We start from the raw sequence: 18,813 nt of genomic DNA on the forward strand, positions 1-18,813 counted from the left end.
GACTTCGGTGAGATTATTACTTTCTGATCAGTTGATGCAGCAATTTTATTTCTAGAAAAACATAGAATGTTATAGCACAGAAACAGGCCATTGAGCCCATCAAGTTTGTGTCTATGCTTTCTCCACATTAGCCACCTAGTTTAATTCCACTCTCCTACTCCCTCACTATAACCTTTCATGATCCTGTTTTTCTGAGCAACTATTTAATTCCCTTTTCAATGAATTTGTGGACTTGACTTTAACAGAAGGTTGTGGTGGAGGATTCCACCTGCTAAACATCCTCTGTGTAAAGATTCTTCTTCTAACCTCTTTGACTCTTTTTTGAGTTTACCTTCAATTCGTGCCCTCTTTACCATCTCACTGACCAGTGGAAACGATCCACCTTATCATAGCCCTGCACACTGAGGTGTTTGTAGGGATGGGTTTTCTCAGAATTGGATTTTCTTTTCCAGCCTGGAGACAAGTCTGATGGTGAGGGGTCTCCATGTGATGTTTGCATGACAACATCCACACTTTGAAGGGTTAAGGACTGCTCTGCGCTCAACAGTTGAGAACTAAGAGTCTGTGTGCAGTGCCATGTGTGATAGCCCACACATTTTTTACTGGCAGGATCCCAATATTAGTGATTCCATTGTCAACAATGTCAATTAAGGAATGCGGGGCTTGACATTATGCCATGGGATATTAAGGTATGAGTGCTTAATGTGTTTATCTGAAATTCTGATCTCGGTTATTTTTATGAAGTGAATTTATTTGTTTTAAAGGAGACCTTAATCAATTTAATTTTAAACCAGCCAAAGTCTCAGTTAAAGTAGGGAAGGAAAGAATTTTAGACAAATTATGTTAAATGTTTATATGCTAATATGCTACATGGCATTTCAGGTCTACCTTCCTTTTAAAGTGTGAAAATTAAACCAGATTTAGGAACAAACTAGCCAAGAGCTAGGTGTGTGTTTTAACAGTTAAGAAGTCACGTTGAACATCAGCAAAATTCTGTTTCTGAAATCATTTGAGGCAGACAAAACCATATTATTTGATCCAAGTCTTTAATGTGAGAGAATTCATCTCACTGACCACTTCAGACAATAATTTACAGTTTTTGGAAGTAAACTGTTATGACTCCAGGTCAGTGGAACTCCTTACCTCTTTCAACCTTCCCATCTTTCTACACTGTACATGGATTTTAAAATTCACTTTTTAAAAATTCTACTTCACTACTGATTTACTCCATCTTCTCCTATTTTCAAACTTGATGATGTTCTGCACCATGGATGTTGGCCCTTTTTCAATTTGAATATGGAAAATCTAATGCTAAGCTATAGAAGCTGGTGCTTGATTTAGTTCTATTGGATACTGTCTTCCTTCCCAACTTTCACTGTTGCATCTCCCTCCTCATTCTGAAGAAAGTGTGTTTCACTCACTTTTATATCCACTTGGGGAATACCATAGGAGGTAGTAGACTGCTGAAGCTTCTGATCTTGAATTGATCCATTTAGAAGGAACAGATTGTTCTTTCTCTGCGAACACTTTATAGCAAAGGTGAGGAGACCAAGACAACGATGCAGGATGTAAAGAATCAAAACTCCAAAGCAGTGCGATGTTTACTTTATTTAGATTTGAACATATTTTGGTATTATTTTGGAATAATAAAGGGCCATTTTAAAGGAATGTGGGCCACCGTGTTCCATTTTTAAATAAGTGTTTGACAAACTGTTTCTATTTCGAGGGAAGAATTGTCAGTAGAACATTGTCTTAGCATTGCATATAACTGACATGGGGATGTGGTTCATAACATTATTATTTTATGCATTTGTAAAAAAAGAGAATGGGTTGCCAGATACAGTTCGTGGAGGTGATTTCCCCTTTAATTAAGAAATGATCATATTCACATATCCTGTACATTGTGCATTGCCCTGTGTAGTATGTTTCCTTTACATTGTCACATTTTGCAGCATGTGAAACTTTTTCAGTCTACAAGTTGCCTGCAGCACATTACAGAGTTGCATTTACCTACATATTTTAAGAGGGAGAAACTGTTGGCGGAAAGGTTGAGAACCAGAGGACACTGATTTAACCTGAATGGCAAAAGAACCAATGGTGGCACGAGGAGAAACCTTTTTACACAGCGAGTGGTTAGGATCTGGAATACACTGCCTGAGAGTTTGGTGGAGGTAGATTCAACTGTGGCTTTCAAAAGAGAATTGGATAATTATCTGAAGAGCAAAAATTTATATAGGGTTATGGGGAAAGGACAGGAAGTGGGACTAGGTGAGTTGCTCTTGCAGAGAACTGGCACAGATGATTGGCTAAATATCCTTCTGTACGGTTGTATGATTCTATTGCATGATTCTATTTGTGAAGGGATATAAAAAACGTGCTTTATCAGGTTGAAATGTCCCAAATCAATAGGTTATTGAGATAATGTACTTGATAATGAGATTTCATTTGGATTTCTTAAAAAAAAAGAATCTAATACAATTGCTGCATTTTGTAAAAGAAATCTCTGTCCATCCTGGGTCAATCATTCAAATGCGTCCTGCTCTTCTCCAGTATCCCTCCCCTATGCATCAATTAAAGGATCAACGATTCTGATTGGCCGGCTCCGCTGGCCGGTTAGCCACTCAGGGAAGATATAAGGATGGTGCTGATGCCGCTCGCGCTGCTGGTGCAGCTGGTGGAGCGCGGACTGAGCACGCGCTTCGACTCTCCCGGGCGCACAATTGTCCAGCGGGCAGCTCGCGCCATCAGTCAGTGGCGAAGATCAGGAGCGTTTCTGTCAGCTTCAACCATGCCGGCTGGGAGCCAGGAATCCGAATGTGCCCTCAGTTACCAGGTACCGTGTCTGACCTCTGGAGTACGTCGTGTTTGTGTTTGAATCTTTTCATCTAACGCTCAGTATTTTGTTCCCTTTTTTAAAAAAAAAATATATGTACAGATGGTAGAATTGGAGCTTGGATCGACGGTGGTTATTTCATTTTATCCAAGGTATAATGAACGCTTTTTAATATTTGATCTGTTCTCTTGGTTCTTGTATGCGATGTATGAAGGCATTTCTCATTCCTCGGTATGAAGGTAAAGCTATTCCAGTCAATGCGGCAGTGACATTTAATATTTCTGTCATGTGTGCTGTGTGCATGTTCTGCCTTCCTGAGTACCGGCTGCTGCTGCTCAATGTGCTCCGGATAAAACGCTCAGAACCCTAAATCGAGCCGGGGAAGGGGAGATGAGGGAAAGACGATCACTGGAGCCTCTGCACATTAAAATATTAACCTTCAAGGCGGTGAGGATGAATCCTGGGCCAAGAACATGTCGAAGATGTCAGTCGCCTGAAGAATTTTTATGGCTTTGTGAGTTTTATGATTTCGTTTTGCTGCAACATGAATATTTTAATAAAGTTTTATCAAACAGCGCCATTCAGTATCTGAAAACACGATTATAATACTGCTATTTCACTGTTTTTCCTACCTCAATTTAATTGGATACAAAAGCGCTTCCTATCCCTATCGCTGTGGGAGTATTCTACATTTTCCTTTCCATTGTTATTGTGTGTGATATGCATCTACATCTGAGTATACATCCTAATGTTTTGAGTGGTGTAGGTCACTGTAAAGTGTGCAGTGCATTGTGCAGGAGGGATGTGTGGGCTGAGCGTGACAGTGTGCATGTTCTTAAAGATGCTGCTTCATCTGTGGTTTTTGGGTTTAGCCACACTCCTGAATGCTGTAAATGAAAACTCCTGACAGCTGGAAAAGAGAGGTGGTGCTGTTTTAAAGGGAAAGTGGTTTGCAAGCTTCTTTCCCTGACCTGATGGATGACTCAATTCACACTGGAACATTGCAATGAAAATATTCTCTGTATAAAATGGTGTCTCTCGAGGCTGCAGTTATCCTGTGCTACTGGTATCTAGTCAACATGCAGCAAGTGATATGCAGTTTACTCTGTTCCTGAGTTAAAGCAGACCAGAACAGTCCAGGATGCTTTCCTAATTGTCTTATTGGGTACTCATCACACTTGTTCTTCATTTTCACATGAGATTTCCAAGATTGTCTCCCCACCTGCACACCCCACTGACCAAACCCCTCCCCCTCTCCACCACTGGTGGCTAGATTTTGTGAGCTTAATTTTGTGAGTTTATAAAGACTTTCACACCTGATCCTTCAGGCTTCCAGCTGTGCACTTCCAGACCAGCATGTTATTTGTACCAGTAAGTTTATAAAAATCTGACATGACAGCGAGAGCTCTTCAATAGATGTGTTATGTGCTTTCACAAATTCAATTTTTGTTTTTGATCAAAGCGCTCAATTTTCCACAAAAAGGTTTGATGTCAGCAAAGAAAGAAGTGAAAATAGCCAAAGATGCAAAAAAATCAAAATGTACCAGTTCTGCAAAAGTTCACCATAGTTCACCTACCCCAGTTCATTTTATTCTTGGAACCCATCTTCTACTTTTAACTAGCACCACCAAATAAGCAAAGATGCTTAATGCTGACTGCCTCCCTGTAACCTGTGAAGCTTCTCATTTTATGCTGCCTCATGTATGGAGTAAAATGCCTTTGTCTCCTGCAGGCAAATATGTGATAGTGCAACACCAATGACTTGGTTTTCAGCCTTCCAGTTGTGTTTAATTCTGACATCCATTTTTGAATTCTTGATTTCTTTCTTTCCCCTCAATCATGGCTGTGTTCATTAGCAGCAAAATAGGAGTTTGTTCAACTTCTAGTCTGGCAGCTAATTATTCTAATTTATGGATTATTGGGATGTTTTATTATGCTAAAATCACTGTATAAATATAAGTTGTATTTGTATCCGTATTTCTGTAAAGCCTGGGAGACATCTTTGAAGACTTATAGCTTCCAATCCCTTTGGTTTCTTTGACTTGCCACTTTACAGATGCCACTTTCCCCATTTTCCAATAGGTAGCCAAACAATATTCATTTAGAATCTTTTAACTATAACCACATTAATGACTGACTTTCTCCCTCTTACTTAGCCTTTAATACATTTGTATGAGGAAATTTATCTTGTCCCATAAAGAGAATTTCAAAACAATTATTTTTTTTAAATTTTTGTACAGCCATCACATACAAGTCAGGGAAAAGGGGTTGGTAAAGTCAGAACTTAGAAACTGTGCATTAAGAATAGCAGATGGCTGGAAATGAGCTATAAGGCAGAACTGACGTGGAAGCGTTCAGGTGAATTAGTTAATTTTGAGCAGTTCTAACAACCCCCTGAGATTAGATTACAGCCTCTAAATCTTCTCTTTACCTCCCCATTGATTTTTTTTTTGTGACCCTGCTTCCCCCTATGCACCCACCACCAAAAGCATGAACTTCTAGTCGGGGTACAGTCTCAGTGCTCCAATGTTTTACTGAAATGACAATGTCTGAGCTCATGTGCCAAGAATAATGAGTGCTGGCAGGCTATTTCACAAAATCACATGATGAGGGAGGTCATTCAGCCCATCTTTCTTTGTCTATATGGAAATACCCTAAAAATTCTCATTGCACCATCCAGTTGGTTCTTAAATGATTCCAGCACCTGAATTTTACGCTTGGCACAGGAGTGCGATTGGCGGGACTGGAAGTGGGTGTGAAATCCGCTCCTGCTCTCTCGGCTCCTGACAGCAATTTCATGCAGGCTGACTAATTAACTGCTGGTCAGTGTGAAACGTGCTCAGCAATGGGGTGGGGAAGGGTGGGCGCTAAGGCAAGCGAGGGTGAGGGCAGGCGGTATTACATGAGCTCCCTGAAGGCTGACAACTGCTGTGAAGATGTCTCGGGGAGCTGCACAATTGTTGGAGTGATATCAGCACACAAAAAATGCCCCAAACTATCTATAATGTCGCAATGAACAACTGACAGCAATACTTATGAATCATCAAACCTCAAACATATTCGCGCCTTTTATCCCGCCCTGGATCAAGAATGGTGAAAAAAACGTGAATGCCGATTGGCCCATGCGCCAAGCGTAAAAGTGTATGGACCATGTAAAATTCGGGACAATTGCATACTTAATGGGCTTAATTTCCCTTTTAATTGTCATTGGGGGCGCTTCTGTCTCCTGTGTGCGACTGCCAACCAAAATAACACGCAAGGGTGCCATGACGTTGGGGCATGCGCCCGATGTCTTCTCTCATGATTTCACACGAGTTCAGGTCAGGCGGGCGCCTGCTCAAGCTTCGTAAAATTCTGGCCCGGGATTTGTGCCTCCCCATTGCTAACCATTTCATGCATTGATGTGGCATGCATGTCTGCTTTCTGATATCAATCCTAATTTGTCCTTGTACTAAGTTGCTCTTGGGTTTCTCCTTTCTCAGTCATTTCTCACACCTCTGATGCTAGGGATCATCAGCATCAAAAATATGTAGATCTTGGTCTTGAAAGTTCCAATTGTCCCAGCATCCACAGCCTTTTCCAAGTGAGAGTTCCAGATTTCTAGAACTCTCTTTTTTGCCACCTTCAAGGCTGCCTGAGAGTTGATGACACCACACACATCTAGCTGATTGTACAGTTACAAGCCTCTTTTATAATGGATCAGGTCAGCGCACAGTTTGTTACAAGAAAGTGGACAAATAACTTGCTCCCAAACCTCTGCGTTCTCATCATTATGAATCAGAAAGAGTATTAATAGCCACCTAATAATAACAACTAGTGTGAATATTTAAAAGGTCCTATTTTAGACTTTTGGCTTTTTTTCATTAGTGTGTTAAATCACTTAAGAGTCATAGAGGTCTACAGCACAGAAAAAGGCCCTTCAGCCCATCGAGTCTGCGCTGGTCAAACAATTACCTAACTATTCTAATCCCATTTTCCAGCACTAGGCTCATAGCCTTGTATGCCATGGCGTCACAAGTGCACATCCAAATACTTCTTAAATGTTATGAGGGTTTCTGCCTCTACCACCCTTTTCAGGTAGTGAGTTCCAGATTCCCACCACCCTCTGGGTGAAAAAATTCTTCCCCACACCCCCTCTAAATCTCCTGCCCCTTAATTAAATCTATGCCCCCTGGTTATTGATCCCTCCACCAAGGGAAAAAGTTCCTTCCTGTCTACCCTATCTATGCCCCTCATAATTTTACACACCTCAATCACTTCCCCCCTCAATTTTCTCTGCTCCAGGGAAAATAACCCCAGTCTATCCAATCTCTCCTCATAACTAAAGCCCAGGCAACATCCTGGTAAATCTCCTCTGCGCATTCTCTAGCGCAATCACATCCTTCCTATAATGTGGATTCCAGAACTGCATGCAAAATTCTGGTTGTGGCCTAACGAGCATTTTAAACAGTTCCAGCATAACCTCCCTGCTTTTATATTCTAGGCCTTGGCTAATAAAGGCAAGTATCCCATATGCCTTCTTAACTACCTTATCTACCTGTCCTGCTACCTTAAGGGACTGGTGGACATGCACACCTTGGTCCCTCTGATCTTCCCAGGGTCCTACCATTCATCGTGTAGAATATTTTCATCATAATTTATAACTGAGTTTGTGGGTGGGTGTGGACAGAACACTGATTATTGACTCTGATTAAATGTTTGGACTGCAGAAGATAGAACATGCATCATAGGCATCTGATTTTAAATACAGTTAAATCCTAGCCAACCTAACTACAGAGCCTTTCTTTATCACTCTGGAGGTCCCACACCATTTAATATTGAATGAAGTACACTGTCAACTGTCATTATGCAGGCAAATGTGACAATCATTTTACATTCACTTTCTCAAATAGCAGTGAAATGAATGACCAGTTCAGCTGCTGTTTTGCTGGTAGTTGAGTGCAAAATGTTGGCCAGGCACTGGAAGGACTCCCTGTTCATCACTGAATAGTGCCATGGGATCTTTCACTTCTTTTGATCATGCAGACATTTTTGCTTTCAAAGAATAACAGCTTTGACAGTGCAACAATCCCTCAAAAGTTTAATTTCAAATACCCAGACAAACCAAAATTTCAGTCCACTAAAATCACTTAAATGTGCATTCAGGTTAGGAAAAATGTTTTTTACTATTCCACCCTATTGTCTACTCTCTGCTCCAGGTAGAGCATGATCACTTTTGAATCTAGAATGTCTGGAAATGAGGCACTTCCCTACAGAGACAGGAGGGGAATTCTGAGTGAGCTAACACTGGTTGCTAGTAACTGGGTACAGGTGGACAATACTCAAAGTCTACTCGTGGGTTATATCCCATGAGTGAAATTATTCATGGTGTGAGGAGATAAAGTATTCTGGATTTTTAAAATACTTAATATGTCACTTGTGGAGGGAGACACAAATTCAATATCTTTAAGTTCAACAAGTCAACCTCAAGTGACTATATGGCCACCTGTGTGTGCTTGCACCACTGTTCAGGTATGATTTGGGTCAGATTAGATCTTAGTTTGCTCATCCTAGACTGCAGTCTGTTGCTGAGGGCACTTGATCATTTTCTTATGATCGCTTATTTCTCATATAAACAAAAGGATCTTGTGTGGTCTCCAGATACTTAATTTTAGTAATTATACATGGCTGTATCATTGGTGAAATGGGTGCTTTTACTGCCCTGAAATGAATGGTAGGAAATTCTGTTGGGTTCTGTTCGATCCTCCTCCACCTCCCCACCAAACTTTCCTCTGTGGTTTGCCCAGATGATACATGCTTAATGTGCGGGAGGGAAACAAAAAATGACCCTATAAATTTTCTTCTCCTGGGTGCTAGGAGATACCAAAAATGTTCTATATTTATTCTTGTCTTGGAGCACATAGTTTGTTTGATATCATTTCAGCTCTTGATGCAGAAATTTAAAGACTGGTGGCTTGAGTCAGAAAAGTGAAATGTCTTAAAGATTCCAAAATCCTGTGGTGAGATAACATTCAGCTGCTGCAACCTTTCTGCCACATGTAAAGGATAGCAGTTGTATTGAGTACCAGAGTGGCAGCCTCTTAATGGGCATCCCAATGGAGATCAATGCAATGCAAACTATGGTTAGCAATGTGTTTACAAAGAAGGAAATATGTAGGCTGGAGCATGTTTACAAGGCAGTAACATATTGAGGGGTTCAGATAATGCTCTAAAGTGCAAGAGCAGAGCCAGAGCAGGTTAACTATATTCCCTGATGTTCTTTCCACACTTCAGCCGATGTTCTTCATGAGATGCAGATTTGGGGGCAAAATTTTCTGTGTGCTATTTATAGCAAAATCCTATCTCTTTTCATAATTCACTACAAGTAGTAAACACAGGAAACATTCCCCTCCCTTAATGAGTTGTTTCCATTTCTTTTAGACTAGACCTGTGCTTTACTCCTATCCTTTCTATTTACCCCTACATTGCCCTGTTCAACATCATGACTTTGAGAATTGAAGAACTTCAAGAGAGGGTATTAAACAGATCCAGTTTTTGTATTAAAAACATTCCTAAATACCAAAATTGGGTGCCATATAGCATACACTTCCATTGTGCCACTTTTTTTGATTTTCTGAAGAATGCATCCATACCTGCTCTGCTCCTGGTTTGTGTACAATGCATCTGCATCCCTGTCCAGATGTACTGAGCATCCAACTCCATATCTGCTCCATCAGAAAGACCACCTACTTCCACCTCCGTAACATCACATGTCTCTGCTTCAGTCCATTTGCTGAAACCTGGCTTTGTGATCTTCTGATTGAACTCCAGTTGCTAGTACCCTCCTAGTTCTTGACTGCCCTCACGATCTTCCACTGTTTGCCAAATGCTGTGTTCAAGTCATAATTGAACTTGGGCTGTTTTTTCAAAAAAAAGTAAAATATAAATACATGAGGAACATTCAAACAAGAGTAGGCCATTCAACCCTTGAGCCTGTTTTGCCATTCAATTAGATCATGGCTGAGTTGTATCTTGACTCCATTTGCCTGCCTTTGATACATCATGATACACTTAATCAATCAACCTCGGCCTTTAAAACTTCAATTGACCCCAGCCCTCAAAGCCTTTTGAGGGAGAGAGTTCCAGATTTTTGTTATCCTTTGTGTATAGAAGTGTTTTCTGCTTTTACTCCTGAATGACTTCACTTTAATTTTAAGGTTGTGTCCTCCATTCTGGACTCCCACTGGAGGAGATAAATTTTCTCTCTCTCTCTATCCTGTCAGCTCCTTTTATCATCATAATCACCTCTATTAGATCACCCCTCAACCTTCTGTACTCTAGACAACACAATACAAGTTTATACAACCTGCTGCCATGATTTAACTCTTTAATCCCTGGTATCATTCTGTGCTGCGCCCCCACCAAGACTAATATATCTTTCCTGAAGTGTCGTGCCCAAAACTGAATGCAATACTCTGAATTGAATTTTGACCTTGGCTGTGATGGTTGAAAACCCTGCCAGCACTTGTGGTCTAAGCTGAGACATGCGAAGAATGGCCATTTGGGTGAAGTACTGGAGGGCTGCTGGTGTCTATAAATGTATAACCCCCTGTCAGGGGAGAAGGAAAAAAAATGTTTTGCAATACAGGCAGGTTTTTGTACCTGATCTCAACTACTGTAGAAAGCTGCAGCACAGAGGGATTTGGGGGTCCTCGTGCATAAATCACAAAACGATAGCACACAAGTTCAGCAGGTAGTAGGGAAGGCAAATGTAATGTTGGCCTTTATTTCAAAGGGAATGGAGTATAAAAATAGGGGAGCCTTGCTAAAACTATACAAGGCACTAGTTAGACCACACCTAGAATACTGTGAACAGTTTTGGTCCCATTATCTAAGGAAAGATATACTGACATTGGAGGCAGTCCAGAGAAGGTTCACGAGGTTAATCCCGGGTATGGAGGGATTTTCTTATGAGGAGAGGTTGAGTAGGTTGGGCCTGTACTCATTGAGTTTAGAAGAATGAGAGGCGACCTTATTGAAACATATAAGATTTTTAGGGGGGCGGGATTGATAGGGTAGATGCTGAGAGCTTGTTTCCCCTTGTGGGAGAGTCTAGGACCAGAGGGCATAATCTCCGAGTAAGGGGTCGCCCATTTAAAACAGAGATAAGGAGGAATTTTTTCCCTCAGAGGGTAGTGAATCTGTGGAATTCTTTACCGCAGAGGGCTGTAGGGGCTGGGTTGTTAAGTATATTCAAGGCTGAGAGCCAGATTTTTAATCAGTAAGGGAATCAAGGGTTATGGGGAAAAGGCAGGAAGTGGAATTGAGGATTATCAGATCATGCATGATCTAATTGAATGGCAGAGCAGACACGATGGGCCGAATGGCCTCCTTCTGCTCCTATGTCTTATGGTCTACATCCCCTCCACAATTCCTTGAGACTGTGAACAATAACATTTTAATAAATTGACGTGCCCACTGAATCATTGTCCTGCTATTTAAAATAAATCTATTTTTGTCATCTTTGCTTTGCTTCAACTCTTAATGTTATTTACATACAGGCCAGCAGAAATGACTGGATATGTACTGAAAAACTAAAGTTTGTTCCCTTTCTTTCTATGGGCATTGGGTGTAAATGTCATGGTGCAGCTTATCTCCTTTTGACACTTCATGGGCACGCTACCCAGGAGATAGTATCTTCCGAGTAAAGTGTGATGGAGTGTTAAGTTTTTGTGTTGGGATACCAAACATGGCAACAGCATTTGGAAGATGCTGTTGGAGCATTCCAGTCTTCCTCTCACTTGAGTTAATGATCTCAACATCATCTGTGGATTGCCAGAAAGATACTCCTCCATAAGGAGATCAGATTGAAAGTTGACAACTCCTGGGGCAGTTGGAGAAAGCACTGTTGCCCCTCCTTCAGAGGCTTTGGCAAGACTGCAGGTTTCCAGCCTGTACCCTCAGCCAAGCTGAAGACTTTAAAAGTATAGTCTCCGTGAGAGAATGTATGTTTTTTTAAAAATTCTTGTATTGGAGAAAAAATTAGAGCAAAAGAATTATTGATCACACTTCATTAAACTATTGACAAAATGTACAGTGAGCAATCTTGCAATGGACAATGTTAGAAAATTGTGACATGTAAGTAAAGGGTTGAAATTAAGAGAACTGAGCAAAGCCTCTGGCTTATAAAGCTAGCTGAACCTTGAGAGTATTGGACAAGGAGGATTGATTGTGACAGGGATGTTGGGTAATCCCCTCTCTTCCTTTTGTCTGTCTCCTGCCCCTCCCAATTTTTTTTCTCTGTTCCACAACTCAAGGCAATGGGGTAGAAATTCCTCTTGGGCAGCAGCGCAAGTTAGGTAATAGCATGTTGGAAACCTGTTAGACATTTAAAGTCAATGGAGAACAAAATCAGATGGAGTGTAAAACAAACAAACAATTCACTATCGGCTGTTTTCCCCTGCTGGTACTGTGTCCAAATTTCCATACTTCATGTTTGCATGAAGCTAAGATCACTTGTGGCGAGTGGTGGGAGGCAATTCAAAAATGAGAGACCATCACAGCTGAGCCTGACCCTGTCCTCTAGTTATATCCATGTGCATGGAATATCCATGTGCTTGGAATATCCTGCGAAGTATCATTGAATAACAATCTGGAACAGACCTCCTGCTTGAGATTTTCCTCCCTTTTCTCCTCCCCCCATTAAGTGTACACCAATTCTGGATGCTGAGGACAATTCTAACACATTGGGTTTCTTTCTCGTTATAACTCTATGGTACATGGTTGCATCCATAAGCAGATGTAAAAGATTCCATGGTACTAGTTCAAAAAGGAACTGGGGAATTCTTCCTGGTGTTCTGATCAATATTTATCCCCCAACCAATGCTGCTTAAACAGATTAACTGGTTGTTATCATGTTGCTGTTTGTGGAACCTTAGCTGAGCATAAATTAGCTGTTGCATTTCCTACATTACACCAGTGACTTCAAAAAGCACTTAATTGGCTGTAAAAGTGTTTTAGAGTACCTTGAGGTTGTGAAAGGCACTGTATAAATGCAGGTCTTCTCTATAGGGCGAGCCTTGGGTTTGGTTTTAATGCTGCCAGTGGCACTGTGGGCACAAACTGCCAATAAAAACACTGTATGGATGCATCGTGATTTGAAGATTAATGTTCATGTTGGCATCAATGCAGGCTGATCAAGAAATAACGTGACTTGGGGTGCTTGAGAATTTCTATGACCACTGCCTATTGCAAGGCTGTTATCTCCGAGCTCAGCCATTATTTATTGGTTTTCCATCATTCGAACAGCTGTGATTTCTCCCCCATCTGCTGTATAGCTATTGATGAGACTGAAACCATAAGGCAAATTGGATACAGTTTTTCACCATGCATAGCAACGACATTTATTGTGCAGTAGGCATTATACCAGAGGGTTAAACTCCTTGAGTGGTCTGATGTTAAACAGAGGATTGTTTGCAATATACATTCAAGGGGCTATACTCAAAACAATTCAAACTCTTAAAATCCCACACCTTTCTGGAAGAAATTCTTCAGGTTTGAATGTATAATCTTCTGGTTGCTTTGGTAATGATTGCTTTAGGATTTATAATGTCTTGACGGATGTTCCATTGGTATCAGAAGGGAAAATGGAAAGTTGAGATTAATGTAGGAATATTGAATCAAAGAGCATGGACAGATTTCCATGAAGTGTGGACCTCCCAATGCCACTAGGAGCAGAGCTGCGCAGAGTTGATTTTAGGAGAATATGTGGGGTTGGGTTCCCACACTGGGAACTGAAATTAAACTTCTGAGAAGATTTTGCCTAAATGTGTTATGTTTTGATAATTATTTAGTTTTAAAATAAAACGTTTGTAGTTTTGTGGGTATAGGAGATGTAGCTCACATTGAGGATGGGTAGGGATAAAATTGACTTCAGCTACTTGTTGCATGGTTTTTCTTCAAAAATCACTTGGCCTGCTATGTGCTATTATTTGATACAGGGACTCTTGGTGTTGCCAAATACCCATTATTTTGAGTTGCAACGGTGCTTTTTAGAAGGGATTATCCCATGGGTCCAGTGCTCCAACAGTAATATTAAATAGAAACTGGACACTTTGTTTAAAAAAAAATTCAATGGTTTGCTGGAGCAAGCAATGAATGGGATCTTGTGATCCATTTTGGTGAATTAAATTATTTTAGATTCTAATTGAGAATTGCCTAGCTCAGATCTACTTCTCTCTTTCTCCCCTCTCCCCCACCTCCAGCAATCTTTTTTTCCTTCAACAATCCTTAAATCTTCCTATAAATCCCAAATCTGTTCTAAACTATAGTGTCTGCATGTTTCAGTTGATGGTATTTCCATCTGGGTCAGAAGGTTGTGTAGTTTAAACCCCACTCCAAAGCTTGAGAACATTATCTAGGCTGTTGCATCAGTGCAGTGCAGAGAGAGTATTGTGTTGGTGGAGGTATTGTCTTTTGGACAAGATTTTAAACTAAGATCCTCTTGCCTGGTTAGATAGATATAGAGATTCTACTTCTTGCAGGGATTTCTAAAATTAACCAATATTTGGGTATATTTTTAGAAGTTTTCTTTTGTCAGTTATTTCCAGCTGAGTGAAGGAAAATGGCAGACAAGAGTTGTGAAAACATTTAAGCAGTTTGGTTTTGTGGTATTTGCTGACATTTGAAGGTTGGCTTTGAAAACAATTGAGGGATTTGGTTGTTAGCTTTTCTGCTGATTACTTGCTCCTCCTTGGTGATACTTGTCACTTGATTTATTTCAGTCAGCCACAATTTTTTTGCCCTTGGGGATAGGTGATAGGGGATGTGATGCCATGAAGTGTGATGGACTTGCATTAGTTGCAAGACTCATTTAGATGATGATTAAGGGTAAAATGTTGAGGTGTCCGCTCAAAACTTAACAACTAAACTCTCCCATTGCAAAGTATGAAATATGTTGTCCGAATGATATTGTAGTATAGTTCATCATTTAATAAAGTTTTTTGTTGCTCATGCCTGGCATTGATTCTGTTAATTGGAGTACAGGATTGGGGTTGCTCACTTTTGGCATGTAGAGTAATGTGTTGACCCAAGTACCAGATAAACATAGATGTAAAGCAAACAATGAACTCTCAGGAGTCTAGACAATAAGATTATTGAACCTGACTAGAAATGGCATGATGTACACATGGATTTATAATGTGTCTGTTATTCTGGGCACAGTAGTTTTGCATCTCTGCTGTTGTAATCATTAGAGGTTGAATGAACTTGTGCACCCCCACTTATGCATACGTAACACTTTCACAATTCAGTTTGAAGAAACTGAACTCTTGCATACTATTCATTTTGCATTCTATGTAAAAGTTTGCTTGTTTCAATATGGCTTGAATAAAGCTGATGACAATTAACTTTTAGCAGGTCAGAGATTTTCCCTAAGTTGGCTGCTCATTGTTGGAATAAAGTCCTTCCAGAAACACTGCTGTTGGAATTCTATCGGCATTTTTAAGGGAACAAATAATTACTGATAACTTCGTGGCATTATGGAAGACCAGAAATTGATGTTAAACCCTTTCCTCCCCTGGGAGGACCAGAATATAACTTAAAGGTCCTTTTAAATCCCTCTTCCAGTATGTTTTTGCATATCAGTTCATTGCCCCATTGACATCCTGCTTGTGTTTTTTTGAGTCACATTTCCCTCGTTTATACCTACTGTCCTGCCCCATTGCTACAGGCTCTTTATGAACAACACCTTTTATTTCCGGTTAACTGACTGCTCTTTTATGAATAATAATTATTGTAAATAATTTTTATATATGTAAAATTACAATTAGTAGCTGTCTCAATGAAATAATTGGTTGCTGATGCCTACTTGGGAGTGGTCACTCTCACGATTAGCAAACTGAGCTAGATTTTTGCTGAGTCCCTTTTAAAAATGATGGACCCAATTCCAGGATTCCTGACCCCATTCCTGGGGTTTCCAATTTTCAGGAGTGCCTTTTAAGGGTGTGGGTTGTTTTGAATCAAAAGCCCGCACCCTGCATTCCTGACCTGGCTGGCTCCATTGCAGGAATAGGCATATCCTAGCCCTCTGCAATTTTCATGGGAGCTGGGCCAGCTTTTCATAAGAGTCATGTTCATGGCACTTTGGAGATGCCATGAACCATAGTCTGCATGAGGGCACCTTTTGAAAGGCAAGTTCAAAAGGTCTTCCTCATACCCCCCATGCAAAGCTATGCCAGCCAATGTTTTCTCTGAGGCTCAGGTGACTTGGCACTCTAATGGATGTCTGGGCTCTTGGCCAAGAATACACAACGAGGCTTGGCTGAGAACCTAGAAATCCATTAGACCATTTAATCACCTGAGCAGCAGAGAAAATGTTGCTTGATTGACAGCTCTGGCTCTCTGATCAATTTCACAATGTTTATTTACACAAAGATAGAAGTTTCAAGTGCTTGCAGTTTCTGATTGACACTTTAAAGGGTCTGGATGATTGACACTTTTATTGGGTTGTAATAAAGTAGTTTTTTAAGAAAGTGGAAAATTATCAATGCTTTTTTTGTAAAGCTTTTTTTTACACATCCTACTGTCATTATAGGGTTCATTGCCTCGATACAGTGTGTAGTGGGTGAATGAACATGGAAGTACCATAGCTTGGCATGGAAGCATGAGTGGCCATATGTGTTTGGGGGGCATACCTTGTCTTGGGGGCATGAGGGGGTCATAGGGGTGTTTGAGGGGCAAAGCTTGGCATGGGAGGCATAAGGGGTCATAGTGGGTGGGTGGGGAGCATGATGGGGCATGGGCAGTGTGCATGAGGGGTGAGGGCTGGAGGGCATTTCTGTTTTTATTTTATGCGGGATGAAGTCCCAAAGCACTGAGGCAGGCCTTTTAAACAGCCCACCTCGGCACCCAGTAGTCCCGGTGGTTGCCTTCAAACTTCTTCCCGGGTTAGCTGGCTTGACTGGAGCCCATACCTGCTCCCCACAATGAAAATCCTATCCTTGCAGACACTTTCTCCTGAGCCGGGAATTTTCCCAACTCGCGCTACCCACCTCGAGGATAAAAATCCAGCCCAATGTATCAGACACTTTTTCCCTTTCTCACTTGCTCATGCAGAAATTTTAGATGGTAGAGATTGAGGGAGTGAACATTGATTAAATACTGTTGTCCATTTTTGGTTTCTACTTTTTTGGATTTACACTCTAGATACTTTCTCAGTTAGTGTATCCAGCATTTCTGTAAGTGGATTCCAAGGCCCTGATGATCCGGAATGCTTCCTTTCATGCCTAGTATTTAGCTAAACGATTGCAATATCCATAGATTCGTAACAAAGAACATTTTTGCTGTGCACGCTGACTATTGGAATGTATCACATGCTTTGTGATAGTCTTCTCTTTCTGAACAAATAACTGAAAATAAATTCATGCCAAAATCAACACAGTCTTTGAAACAAATAGGCAGTTTTATTTATGTAGGATAGATGAATGAAAGAAGCACAGTTTGACATTTCTCTACACAGTCAATATATAAAACAACAAAGATGCCATACACTTTTTCTCTAAACATAAACCTTTTTTTAAAAAAAAGTCTACTTACTACAGACTCTCTCACAACTAAGCTAGCTTGAGCTGAAGGCACTCAACCTTACAGCTGGCAGTTGTGAATTTCAAAACACTGACTGCACTCACCCTAGACTGCCTGTGGGTTCCAAATATAGTTCTGTAAGATTAAGTCTCTATCCATTAAGCTGTCAATCACAAAGGGCCACAGCCATCAGGGCCTAACTTTCTTCCCAATGATCGCAAATATCATGAATTAATGTCATTACCCCCAGGCAGACATTTATCCTTTTGTGTGATTAGGGTTTCTTGTAGTCTTGTTGGCTTTGTGCCAGATGTGGAAAATTAAATAAAACAACACCAAAGTGTTCAAAGCACTTCTAACGAGCAATGAAGGTAATTTTTTTACCACTGTATCAATTGTTTGGGATTGTGAATAACTGATTCAGGATTGATTAGTCATTTGATACCTTGGACCATCATTTTGTGGGCCAAAGCAACATTACTCCTTGAGGAAAATCTCGTGCAGCAAGCTGATGACTTGCTGTTGAAAATAATACTTTGTGTGACCATGGGAGATAATAGTATACATGCAGTTGTTTGCTATATAAATATACAAGCTTAAAAAAAACTGAATACAGCCAGAATCTATTTTATTGCCTTTTTTAAGGGGGAGCGAAAGAATGAAATATTTCATTTTCGGGCAAAATTTTGAAATAAATGGCTTTACCATTTGCAGGTTTTTGGAGAATGACCAATTCAATGAGGTTCATGCATGCCCTAACTACTGGTTTGGCCAAGTGTCTTTGTTATGTAATGAATTTGTATACTTTGATTGTAGTGCAGCTTTTTTTTTTGGAAAGAAAGTCCAGAGGTAGTGAAAAATCAAAACCTTGTGATAGAAGATCACAGATCCACCAGTGTGATACCAGGACTCAGTTAAATTCTGACAATTGATTACATAAACTTGGCTTGCATTTCCTTAAATTTAGATGGCTGAGGGGTAATCCAATTGAGATGTTTAAAATGATAAAAGGATTCAATCGAATAGATTCAGAGAAACTATTTGTTCTAAGGGACTCTCAAACACGGGGCATTATCTTAACATTGGAACTAGGCCAGGAGTGAAGTCAAGAAGCACCTTTTTACACATCTGGAATGCTTTTCCTCAAAGGCTGTGGATGTTGCTATGCAGAATTATGATGTTGTGGTGATAACAGAAACCTGGCTCAAGGAAGGGCAGGGCTGGATGTTAAATATTCCTTGGTACAGGTGTTCAAAAAAGATAGGGCAGGAAGAAAAGGAGGAGCAGTGGCTGTATTAGTTGAAGGGAGCATTGCAGTGCTAGAGAAAGAGGATGTCCTAGCGGGTTCAAGGATAGAATCAAGTTGGCTAGAGCTAAGGAACAAAAAGGGTGCAATTACATTGCTCGGTGTAGTCTAT

General features: G+C 40.5%; 1 protein-coding gene across 1 annotated transcript in view; it reads left to right on the forward strand.

Annotated features, from left to right (window-relative positions):
* The first annotated feature begins 2,667 nt into the window (after positions 1-2,667).
* LOC144672698 (electroneutral sodium bicarbonate exchanger 1-like) overlaps positions 2,668-18,813 on the forward strand; it is a 340,464-nt gene continuing 324,318 nt past the window's right edge. Inside the window, exon 1 of the mRNA XM_078534615.1 lies at positions 2,668-2,833. Within this exon, the coding sequence (XP_078390741.1) occupies positions 2,789-2,833 (45 nt within the window). The 5' untranslated portion in view covers positions 2,668-2,788. The remainder of the gene's footprint in view (positions 2,834-18,813) is intronic.

The sequence above is a fragment of the Cetorhinus maximus genome, chromosome X (genome assembly GCF_964194155.1).
Source record: "Cetorhinus maximus chromosome X, sCetMax3.hap1.1, whole genome shotgun sequence".
NCBI lineage: Eukaryota > Metazoa > Chordata > Chondrichthyes > Lamniformes > Cetorhinidae > Cetorhinus > Cetorhinus maximus.